The sequence below is a fragment of the Hippopotamus amphibius genome, chromosome 2, assembly GCF_030028045.1.
Source record: "Hippopotamus amphibius kiboko isolate mHipAmp2 chromosome 2, mHipAmp2.hap2, whole genome shotgun sequence".
In the NCBI taxonomy this organism is placed as follows: Eukaryota; Metazoa; Chordata; class Mammalia; order Artiodactyla; family Hippopotamidae; genus Hippopotamus; species Hippopotamus amphibius.
This window is the reverse complement of record NC_080187.1, coordinates 165,521,016-165,533,372: the sequence shown is the minus strand read 5'-3', so window position 1 is coordinate 165,533,372 and position 12,357 is coordinate 165,521,016. Positions and strand designations below refer to the sequence as shown.

The window sequence follows — 12,357 nt, the reverse complement described above, 5'->3', positions numbered from 1 at the left end:
AGCCTGAGCTCTAGAGCCTGTGAGCCCCATCTACTGAGCCTGTGTGCCACAACTACTGAAGCCCACACACCTAGAGCCTGTGCTCCGCAACAAGAGAAGCCAACGCAATGAGGAGCTGTGCACCACAACAAAGAGTAGCCCCCACTCCCCGCAACTAGAGAAAGCCCACGCACAGCAACAAAGACCCAATGCAGCCAATAAATAAATAAATAAATAAATGCACTTCTAGCTCTGTCCACTGAAAAAGTCTAAACCAATAACCAACTCAAGAACCATGAAAGTCACGGGGACTGACTCAATAGCATAGTATCTATCTTATAGTCTCTAAATGTCATTTCCCACTAAAAGAAACCATGGCTCCTTAGAGAAATGGCTGGTTTCAGATCTGGGGTGCAAAATGAACAAGATGAACCTAGAACATCTTGTCATACCAGAAAATGAGAAAACCATCAACAGCACAGGGTCATGTCAAAAGGACGACTCAGGAGCCAACCTGAATAAGCTCCCATTGGCCAAAGGTGAAATAATCTGAGTAGCAATAAAGGTAACACCTGTGACAGAATGAAACACAAAATATATTTATATATAAGAAAGACTGTAATGATAATAAAAACAAACAACACCCAAAAGACTCACTGGTCACTTTTAGAGGATGCTAGGGAATCACCTCATCATTTTAAAAACTAGTAAATAAAGGGGGTGGGGGGAGGCTATCATTTATCTTGCCTTTCCTTTGTAACTGCTAACTCCAGGTAACCAAATTACTGATGAGGGATGTCCCTTTTTATAGAAACATTCTAGCTGATAAATGGAGATGAAATGATAGAATCAGAAAATAGTTTTTCAACAGTTAATGAATTAATGGACCCAAGCAATGACTGGAAACATTGGAAAAAAGACAAATGAGACGATATTTACTTCTGATAAAAATTCACAGATAGGACTTCCCTGGTGGCGCAGTGGTTAAGAATCCACCTGCCAATGCAGGAGACATGGGTTCAAGTCCTGGTCTGGGACGATCCCACATGCCGCGGAGCAACTAAGCCACTGCAATGAGAATCACTGCAACAAAAAGTAGCCCCTGCTCGCCACAACTAGAGAAAGCCTGTGTGCTGCAACGGAGACCCAACGCAGCCAAAAAAAGAAAAAAAACGATACCACAAGGATGCAATTGGCAAAATCCAAACCATGGGAAACTCTACAGGACAAACTACCCAATTTCTTCAATTAAAAGATGCAAGAGAAATAAAAGGGAGGGGGAACCTATAGATGAAGAGACCCAAGAGATGTACCAACCAATCACAATGCATGGGCCTTATTTATTTGGATTCCTATTTGAATAAACTGTAAAATACCACATCCTATACTTACAACCTTGGCCATTTACACATAAGTATTGGAGCTGGATGATGAGTTCATTAGGCTTATTATATATTTTTCTACTTTCACATGTATTTTCATTAAAAACTCATATAATTGTATCATTTACTTTCTTTTACCTTACATTTCTACTTCTCTGTCCCCACATACTCACCCAAACTTTTAAGCATAATTTGAGGAAATAGCAGAAAAAATGTAAATAAGTACACACTGAAAGTAATTATTTTTCAATCCTAAATTCAAACAGTTAAAATAAAAATGAGAAGGTTACCCTCAATTGTGAAACAATCCTTCCTAAGGTTTCAATCTTATCAGAAAACTTACCAGAATCTATCTGTGATGAAAGCATCACCAGTGACTGTGATGTTTCTAAATCATAAATTACTGTACTACCAGTGTTGAAAGACGTCACCATATGAGCTGGATCACAGCCTATAAAGTCAACCGATGTAGGTATTCCATGCTCTGAAAGGAGCCCAAAGAGATACAGTGTAAACACAATAATTTAGAAATCTCTACTTTTCTAATAAGAAAAAGGAACTTGAATATTCTTGAAATAATGTTAATAATGAAAAAGAAAGCAATTGTGTTAGGATGGTGAGATATAATAGGTAACTTTTCTTCAATTATTAGAAGTTTTTATAACATTATAAGAAACATATAGCTAGAGGGCTCTTAAAGTAAGAGCAGATATATACAAAAGTCATTGTTCTCCTATGCATTTTCTTCTAAGAGAGAAATCCTAGGTTAGTTTATTGGCCCACGTGCAATTTTATTTCTTACTGTAAAATGATAAAATAGCATTCTCACATCACTGTCTTGGGAGACTATTCACCTGAGACTGGTAAGCCTTATCAAACAGCTAATACAAGTCAAATTTTTGGATCTGTGAAAATGAAGCTTTGGACTCTGGAATCCACTGATGCAGTACTATCCTAAAGCGGCCCCAGCAGCAATTTCTCTCTTTAACATATTGAATTTAACTGTCCAGATCAATGCACAACTATGTGAAATTTGGAGTAAGCAATTAATTACCTGGATGAAGCAAGAAATAAATTATCTAAATGAATTTTCACCTCAAAAGCTTAGGTAATTGAAGAATTAGTAGAATCAGTAAGGTATCCAGAGATCCAACAAAATTAAGCATAAATGTTCATCTAAAATGTTTTAAAACAAAAAATTATTCTTCATAAAAATAAAAGGTATGATTTTAAAAAGTAACTTTAAAAATTACTTGGGAATTGGGAGACACGGATACCAAATTGTACACTCTAAATATATGCAGTTTATTGAAAAAATAATATCCTGCATTCTGTAAGGATACTGAGTTGGCCCTATTAATGTTCAAAAAACAAAGACAAAAGAACTTTAATGACTACCTATTCTGTGTCAGGCACTAGAGTACCGGTTTGATGCTGGAGAAATAATGAGAAAAATACAGTTCCTTTTCTATTTCTGTATGAAGCCTCAAATTTGACTCAGTGTAAGTGGGTAAAATATAAGTAAAATATAAGTTTTCATGTTATTAAAAAAAAATTACTTGGAAAATAATACCAATACAAATAACATAAACAGATGCACACAGATAAATACCATCGCAAGGTATATTTACGCCTTCTCTGACAGGAAAAGATTTGAAATCATGCATGTAACACAGTTTGCCCTTCCCAGTTAAGGGTGCTATTTCAATGATTATGGCTAGATTTCTCAACCAGTGTGCTCATAGGTGGTTTAGAGGTATTCTTGAGACTGTGATCCCTTCAGTCTTTGTTAGCAGCCACCTGGAGCTGGTGGAGGGCCTCCTGTTGTTCCTATGAATAGCCTCGTTTGCCTACTACTCTACTGTTAGATACAAACAGTTCTATTCTTCAAATAGGACATGTCCTGAAAAAGGTCAAAAAAGCACTAAGCTACAGGATATACTTGCAAAGCACCTTTCTTGTTCATAAAAAATGACTAGGAATAAAAATTATCACAGCTTTATAAAATTCTTTCAATAACTCTTTGAATAGTCAGGAAATAGTAAATCAACTAATTTGTCCTTTTTATCTTTCAAATTAAAAAAAAATTAGCTCTTTTTCAAAGAGGCAAAATTTACTTACCCTTGTCTCCATTATAAGTGCAAATACATGGCAATTTTTCTTGTGGATTCCATAATCTAACAGTGCCATCTGCTGAACAAGACAGTAATTGATTTTTTATGCCACTATAAGCAAGACCCCAGACAGCATCTGTATGAGCAACTAAAGTGCCAGCTAGAACATTTGGCTCTGTAACAAAAGAAACAAACAAAAATTAGCTAAAAGAAGTTTAAAAGAACTTACTACATAAATAAGAATAAAGACTACACGTAACAGTCATAATAAGACAAACCAAAGTGAACACAGGGGCCATCTCTAAGTTGTGGAGTTATGGGTTATTTTTATCCACCCTTCCAATACTTTTCTATATTTTTGCAATTTTCTAAAAGGAACATACACTTTAGAAAAACAAAACCAAAACAGCTTTATTGAGATGTAATTCCCATGTCATAAAAATTCACCAAGTTGTGCAATCATCATCACATCAATTTTAGGACACCTTCATCAACTTGTTAGCTATTCTCCCCCCCCCCCCCACCCCGCAATCTTCCTCTCTGCTTTCTGCAGACCTAGGCAACCACTATTCTACTTTGTTTCTATAAATTTGCCTATTCTGGACATTTTATACAAATGGCCTTTTATGTCTGGCTTCTTTCACTCAGCATAATGTTTTCAAGTTTCATCCATGTTGTAGCATGTATCAGTGCTTCATTCCTTTTTATTGCCAAATAATATTCCAGTGTATGGATATACTACTTGTTATTTATTCACTCATCATTTGATGGACAGTGGGGGCTAATTACATTGAACATTATTTGTCCTACAATTTCTCTACTGAATTTCCACTTTGCACAGATATTTCTCATCATCTCTGTAATACTCAGTTTGTAACCTCCCTTCCTCATAAATGATTACCTCTTATACTTCACTGGGCAAATATAGCATTGAAATAGGAATCTTTCCCCTACTTTTCTGTCACCCAACCTATAAATCTACTAGTGTCTAAAACCATCTTCTCCGTGTTTCCAGATACAAGTAAGGAATTATCTTCCTTCCCTCAAAAGGCCAATTCCATGAGGTATTCTGGAGTCCATTCAACACACTAACTTGCTTTCATGTTCAGTTTTTCTACTACACAGATTATCTTCCTCCTTGGGATCATTACCACAGCAAACAAATATGCTCCAAAATCTCTCAACCTAATAAACAAACCTTATGCCACCCTCCCACTAAATAGTAGAAAAGCATATTGAGTAAATATGCTTTCTTACCTCCCATTTACTCTCTAAATCACTCCGATACCATCACCATACCAAAATAACCGTTGCTAAAATCATCAATGACGAACTCTGCTCTATCAAATTTAATGAAATTTCCCTTCCTGCCTTCCCTCCTTCTCATCACACTGCTTTTCATCCAGTAAGGTGTGCCTTGAAAGGTCACCGAGAGGTCTCTTTACCTTCTGGTCTTAACCCCAACATTCAACCTCTGTCTGGCTAAAACCTGGGTGATCTATTTGTTATTTACTAAAAAAAAGAATCTTTCTATCCTTATATTATTAGATCTCTCAGCAACACTTGAAAGTGCAGACTGGTTCTTTCTTAAAATGGTTTCTTCTTTTGGTATGCTTCCATGATTCCACATTTTCCTGGACATCCTCCTACCTCAGAGGCTACCCCTTCTTATTTTTTTTCAGTTGGTTCTCTTGCTCTAGCCACTCCACCTACCATGACAGAGTTTCTCAGGATTTTGCCTTCTCCTCCTACCCTATACAACACTTTCTCCCTATGTAATACCATCCATCCTCACATCCTGATACTGATGGTACCTACTTGATATTACCATCTCTTAACATGCCTAAAGACCAAATTCAGCATCCTTTATCTTCTCACACTTGTTCTGTTCCCATTTCAATATGCTACCGTCATATACTCAGTTGCTCATGTCAAAAATGCAGGCATGGTGATGAAAAAGTTCTGAATTAGATAAGTGGTAATGATTGCACAATTCTTCAAATATGGTAAAAGCTAATGAACTGATTCAGATGAATCTTACATGAATTATACCTCAATAAAGCTGTTAAAAATAAACAGGAGTCACTCTTTCATCACTTTATCCACTCAACCCAATTTACCAATAGATTCTGTCTATTCCACTCTATCTCCCCGGTACGCTTAAGTTCATTTCTCTCCATCTACTCTACCACTCTAATCTTGGCAACATCACCTCTCACCTAGTCTCTCAGATCACTATGTTACAACTTTACAATATTACATCGGTATTCCTTTCTCCACTCTCCCCACCCCCAATCTATTCCCCTTGTAGCAGCCAGAGTTATCTTTTTAAACCCTACATTTACAGGTCACTTCCTGGCGTAAAACTCTTTACTACAAGTTAACTTTTATTCTTTAGATTCTGGCTTGAATGTGATTATTTTAGACTATATCTAAAGATGACTTTGGCTATTATTCTCTCATAGTACTGTATCGTCATACCATTTATCACAATTTATAACTATCCCTCCCCTTGTTTTTGTTCAAAGTCTGTTTTTTCTATTAGACTAATTCTTATTTCTTAACGTATGCTTAATATCTGGCAAATTTAGGCACCAAGTGTGTGTTAAATAAAAAGACCAAAGAGCTCTTAAATTCTTCTTAAATGAAGCAACCATTAAGTAGACCACTATTTAACCATTCTCATACTAATAAACATTCATTTTGTCTCAATTTTTTATAATTACAAACAATGCCCTTGTAAATATATTTGAATATGTGTGCAGGTATTTCTATTGGTCAGATTCTAAAAGTGGCATTTGGGAATAAAAGTTTTTTACTTTTTCAATTAAGGAATTTTTTGTCCCGCAAGTTGACTAATTTATCTCATGTCCCTAATTTGTTTCTATCGTCTCCCACTAAATATTTTTGATTCACATAAAGTATTTAAGTTTTTAAAATTATTCCTTATGTTAAATTTTATTCTCCTTTCTGTAACTAGTACTGAAATTAATGTTTTAATTAATATATTTATTTTTGAACACCACAGAGGAAGTACCAACTTGCAGGCTAAAATATTCATGGCATCATATTTCTTAATTTTTCTCTTAACAAAGCAAACTACTAGTAGATGGAAGGACTAAATGAAGACACTAATACATTTTTAAATAATCTTATAATATTTGAGGTGATTATTTTTGTCAGCCCCATTCACTTAAAAAACTACATCTTGGAGCCTTTTACTTACCATATGTATCATACGGATCCACATTAGGACTAGGCATATTCCACCACTGGATAGTTGCATCAATACCACCACTAAAACACTGTTCTCCATTAGAACTAACAGCTAATGATAGAACAGGACCACTATTATAGGAAAAGAGAAAAGAAATTACTTATAAAGCCTAAGAAGAAATTCATATCAACATTCCCCCCAACCTCTCTCTAAATTTATGTGGTATCTTAAAATGTTTAGGCAAACATGTACATTTGAACAGTACTGATTATATTCTCACTAATACAATTATTAATCAAATGCAATATTATTCAACTAATTTGTCTTTCATAATATAAGAAAAACATGATAAAATTACAAGACTGTAGGATTGATAAATAATAGTTCATAACTATGACTGTTAATTAAGTACTAATTCAATAAAACTTACATGTGGGCCCTAAATGTGTAGATAGGCTCTACATCTAAAGAGGCACTCCTAAAAGAGGGGGAAAAAAAGGGTAGGGGGGGGATAAATAATGGTAAATCATTGGTTGATATACAGAGTCATTAGGAAAGATCGAGTGCATAAAAGGTATGGGATGATAAAGAAGAATAATTACTTATAATTAGCAATGTGGAAGGAAAAAAACACAGGCTAACATTAAAATACTTGCTTTTTGGCAGGAACTGTTTTTTGCAAGTTCCAAAGTTTCAGAGTATGGTCCTCAGAGGCAGTAACCAGCACAGGTTCTACAGGATGGAAAGCTAATGCCCGTACTCCATCAAAATGGCTACGTAGTGTATACTTGGGATTCCATGTCTTTCGAAAGGCGTCTTTATTGGCAGGCAACTAAAAAGAAAGAGCGCAATATTTAGTGGTAAAAGTAGGTAACTGATAGGCATGTGGAGTTTTTGTTTGTTTTGGCGTGTTTAAAATATATACTCAAAACTTCTTTGCTAAAATGTCCAGTGGAAATTTAGTGTACCTTAAAAACTTTATAACAAATCTTTATCACTTAATAAGAACTAAGAAGAATAATTTCATTAGCTTTCAAATACTTAGATCAAATGAGTCCCTTAATCTCTTTTACCTAATCATCAAGGTAAACCCAAAGTCCTATTAAACATCAAATGAGAACAACAAAAAAACTACCATGCTGCAATACTTTACATGAAAACAATAAAAATTATATAAATTACTACCAAAAATCCAAGGGTACAATACTAACAATACAGTTGTCATTTAGAAAATCAGCATGTGACATTTTTCAAGGCAGCAAGTTAAAGTACTTTCCAAAAGTATGAACTAAAGACACTTTGTTGATAATGATAAGAGTTTAATCTTTTTACCTTCATTTCTCCATCTGTAAAGATAGGCTGTGAAACCACTTCTAAAGTAGTCAAAAGTTTATTAAAATTTAGTTGCTTATATACTTTAAAAGTGTTAATGAGAATAATCCAGCCCACCAAGGCTGATGTCTCTAAAAAGCATGCTAACATAAGCATAAAATGTAGAAAAAAGGAATTTGTTATAAAAGGAAAAAAATTAATTTGCTGAAAAACTGCAAATTCACTAATACAAAATCTAAACAAGTATAGTTAACTCTCAATTGAGTGTTTCTCTATAAAAAAATTTAATCCAAGACTAGTTTCACCTCTAACACTGTCCTTCCCACCTCCACTCCATCCTCTCCCTATCCCTCAAATGAAAGACTAAACATTCAGGAAATGAGAAACTAACATTAACCTTTAAAAAAAAAGTTCAAAAATAAAATGTGCTTTTCAAGAAGTATCCTGAAGGCAAATAAGTGATTCAGGCTACCTATTTTTCTCTTGTTAACAGCAAAATATGGCTTAATTTGAGTAGGTAATTGAGAGTTGACTACTCAGGGTAGATTATTTATCAACCAATATTTTAAGGTAATCAATCACCCCAAACTCCTAACTAAACCACCAAGAATACCTAAGAAAAATTTAAACACCACAAAGAAGTTATAAGAAAACTACGTCACTTCAAATAAACACGTCACACTTAAACTTATCTTTTCCATGCACCTTGACATTAATTCTGTTTTACAAGTGTTTCCAAAAAATAAGGAGTCTTCTATTAAATCATTAAAAAATTAAAAATAAAACTGCACTTACATCATAACTATAGTCTGCATCATTTGTTACCGTCAAGTCTGCAAGGTCTCCAAGGCCCAGTACACTTAACAAAACATCATCAGAACCCATAATAAATGACTTGCCTCCTCCAGATGGAAACGTTATTGGTTCAGCTATAAAGAACAAAACCGCTTCTTAAATGCTGAAAAATCATACAGTACAAGACAATATTGTGGGGGAAATGTAAGCACTTAACAGTTACAATATTCAGTAATATAATTAATTTTTTCCCACTTCCCTCCTTATTTATTCCACTCAAAAAATCCTATTACTGTGTAGTAATAAACAAGTGTTTATTTCAGAACTCAGAATAATTCCCACAAGTCAAATGTGCACTAGATATATTATTTCGGGGGGGGGGGGGGGCGCGAGGGGTGGACGACAAAAGCTTTGTCTATTTACACCACTTATCACTTTGGTACAACTATAATTATAGTATTTTTAAATGTAATAGGTTGTTGCTAAGTCCTTTTGCTTTCTATCATATTTGCCTGAAAGTGTTAGTCCCCAGTAAAAATATAAGTGTTCACATGCATATGGTTTCCAGTCTGCAATACAGTGTATCAATTTACTGAAGTGAAGCCTTAAATTGCTCAGATTTCTCCAGTAACAGCAATGGTCTAGGAAAAGGGCAGTTCTAGCATCAATGCCCGTTTCCTTTCCCAAAAAGGTTAATCTCCATGTGATTTTCAGAATGCCTTCCAGCTTTCAAACTTTGACTATGCTTTTTTATTTTAACTTCCCTTTTATTTACCATGATACTTCTAAAATAAAATAACTAATCTATACTGACTGTAGCACTTTAAACTTCTGATACTTTGACCAATTAATATCAAACACTGCCATAATTAAAATAACTATACTACTATATATTTTGCTATTACAGTTATAGTATAAACAATCATTCTCAGTATCATTTCAAACATGCTTTGAAAGCAAAATTTTAATCTTAAAATACAAGGGGAAAGTACATAAATCACTGTAATACAAAATAACTCAACATACCAAAACACATTTAAAATCCATGAGCAAATTTAAAAGGGAAACATAAAAATTCAAGCTAATTATCAATTTTGAAAAATTCCTAAGAAAATGATGATATAAACTTAATACACTCTAGGAAACAGACGTAGTAAAAATTTGTCAGTCATCACTAATACTACTAAAAATATTCTGAGAAAATACAAGTCAACTTCTAGATACATACTATGGCAAAAGTAAAATTAGATAGATACTCTGGCAAAAAGTAAAATTCATCCTTATTTAGAATATCTTATTTTATTATTTATTAACATAATCTAATATCAAAGTAAGCTATATGATTTGATTCAAATAGGGTCCTGAATGACATTTCTAAAATGAAGCTGTGTGTCAGCAACTAATATAGGATAAATCCGATAGAAAAAACACATAGGGATAGTAGTATTCAATTAACTTTATGATTATACCTACTGAATCCAAATAATCTGTAGCACTGATCCTTCCTACCAATATTTAGCATACAGTTATTAGTAACACCAGAAGCTGGGAATTATAAAATCAATAGTTTAAAATTATGTTTAAGAACAATTATATAAAATTCATTAGGTAATACTTTCTCAAAGCATTTTTAGCCAGTACAAGGACATATTTTTCTTTAAATTTGTTTGTAAGCCACGTTAAAACAAAATGCCACATTTTCTCCCGCTCACAATTACACACTCAATAACAGAAATTTTGATAAAACCCCAATAAAATATTGGGAACTTTAACATAATAATTATTCTGCATTATTACATACTCTTTTTGCAGAGATATTTTTGATCGTTTTATTGACCAATTTAAGAGCACGTGAAGGGACGTGTCTAAGCAATATTAGCTAGTTTTACTAGAGTTTTAGATTAACAGTATTAAACAAAAAGTATTATACTAATTTCTAATTAATCATATAACTACATTTCCTACCTCTATACACATATATCCATTTATATATAGCAAGCTATCCTATTCACTCAGCATTTACTACATATACATTTCCGTGAAAAAAATCTTTTAAGCAGTACTTCTGCTTTCTGCAATCACCCATTACTGTGGCATGTAGTAATTACAGTAAATACAGTACTCAATTTATCTGACCTTGTTTCTTTGCAGAGGGAATTAATTTCTACTCTATAAATTCATTTTATTAATGTTAACATAACATGATTACATAAGCATAACAATGTTACTAGCAATTCAAAGAAAAATAAAATTACTAAAAGAAGCAGTTTTAAATGATGGAAATGATACATTTTATTAGATACCCTAAAAGATTTCATCAAGCAATTTAAGAATACTATTATCATATCAGCATTTCCCTTTACGGAAATCTTAGGATCTACAAAACGAGGTCCTACAACAAGGTCCTTTTTGTAAGTCTTTAATCCTCCTTTTTATGGACATTAATGACCAAGGAAACCTGTAGCTCACATATCAAACTCTTCCTATCTCCTTCAATTTTATCACAACTAAAGAACACAGCTCAATAACTGATTCCATTCATGCCAGTGGCAACATGGTATACCTTAAGTCATAATTAAAAACAGTCTAAAAGGTTGTAATGTGTAAGTTTCTCTCCTTGAAAACAGACATTTTTTCTTTATAAAATGAAGTATGACACGGCCTTCAACAGGAATGCATAAAGTTGGAGATGGCCATTGAAAATAAGAGAGTATGAACTCTAATGTTCCCTTCTTAGCTCTCAGTCAAAGTTGAACTTGTCTTTTTTAGTAACAAATTCTATTAGTATTTCCCCTTTAAAATGGGTAATAAGGTTATGCTTATCTTCCCACCTCCTCATCCTTCCACTATTAATAGTGAGATCACCGACTTACATTTTTTTTCTTTAAAAAGCACAGTTAGACACAAATACACATATAAGTTCTAAACTGGTTTTTGTGTAGCATGGGTCTTGACTGTTTTTTTTTGCTATAGGTCATTGGTTTGAAACATTTAAAAGGGCCCCTAATTCCTGCTAATATGGCTTTGCCTTAAGCTGTAAAATCTGCAGTTTAAATATATAGTGTTAACTACAAAAATTTTAGCAAGTGTTCCTATGCATTATTTGGTAAACTATATCAAAAGCTAAAGAAGCTAAACCACCACTAAATGCATAATATGAAAAATAATGGAGTTGGTATATGCCTTTTAGAAAATACTTCCTAAAGTAAAACAGGAAAATAGCTTAACAGTGGGAAAGAGATTTAGGAAAAATCAACATACTATTTTACTTTTCCTGTTGCTTCTCATGCTTTAATATGTTTTGGTTTTATTATTTTAGTGATTTTCTTTATTCTTCCTTAAATATTCTTAGATTATGGCGAGTGGTAAATGCATGCAGAGATGACTGTAAAGGAAAAATGCAAAATTATTTAACCTTAAGGAAAATGTGCTAGTAGAGAACTCTTAGACGAGAATAAGATACATTCAGATTTTTTTTGACTGGGGCATTAAATTACCTTACAAAGCAAAAGCAGAAATATCAATGAAATTCAATCAT

The 12,357-nt window shown here is 33.4% G+C and overlaps 1 protein-coding gene across 3 annotated transcripts in view; it reads right to left on the bottom strand.

Annotated features, from left to right (window-relative positions):
• STRN3 (striatin 3) overlaps positions 1-12,357 on the bottom strand; it is a 122,900-nt gene that overhangs the window by 9,442 nt on the left and 101,101 nt on the right. For all 3 annotated transcript variants that reach the window (XM_057720923.1, XM_057720921.1, XM_057720922.1), the window contains 6 exons: positions 8,820-8,953; positions 7,349-7,524; positions 7,123-7,170; positions 6,702-6,823; positions 3,483-3,650; positions 1,705-1,845 (listed from right to left, as the gene is read on the bottom strand). In XM_057720923.1, coding sequence (XP_057576906.1) covers positions 1,705-1,845; positions 3,483-3,650; positions 6,702-6,823; positions 7,123-7,170; positions 7,349-7,524; positions 8,820-8,953 — 789 coding nt within the window. The remainder of the gene's footprint in view (positions 1-1,704; positions 1,846-3,482; positions 3,651-6,701; positions 6,824-7,122; positions 7,171-7,348; positions 7,525-8,819; positions 8,954-12,357) is intronic.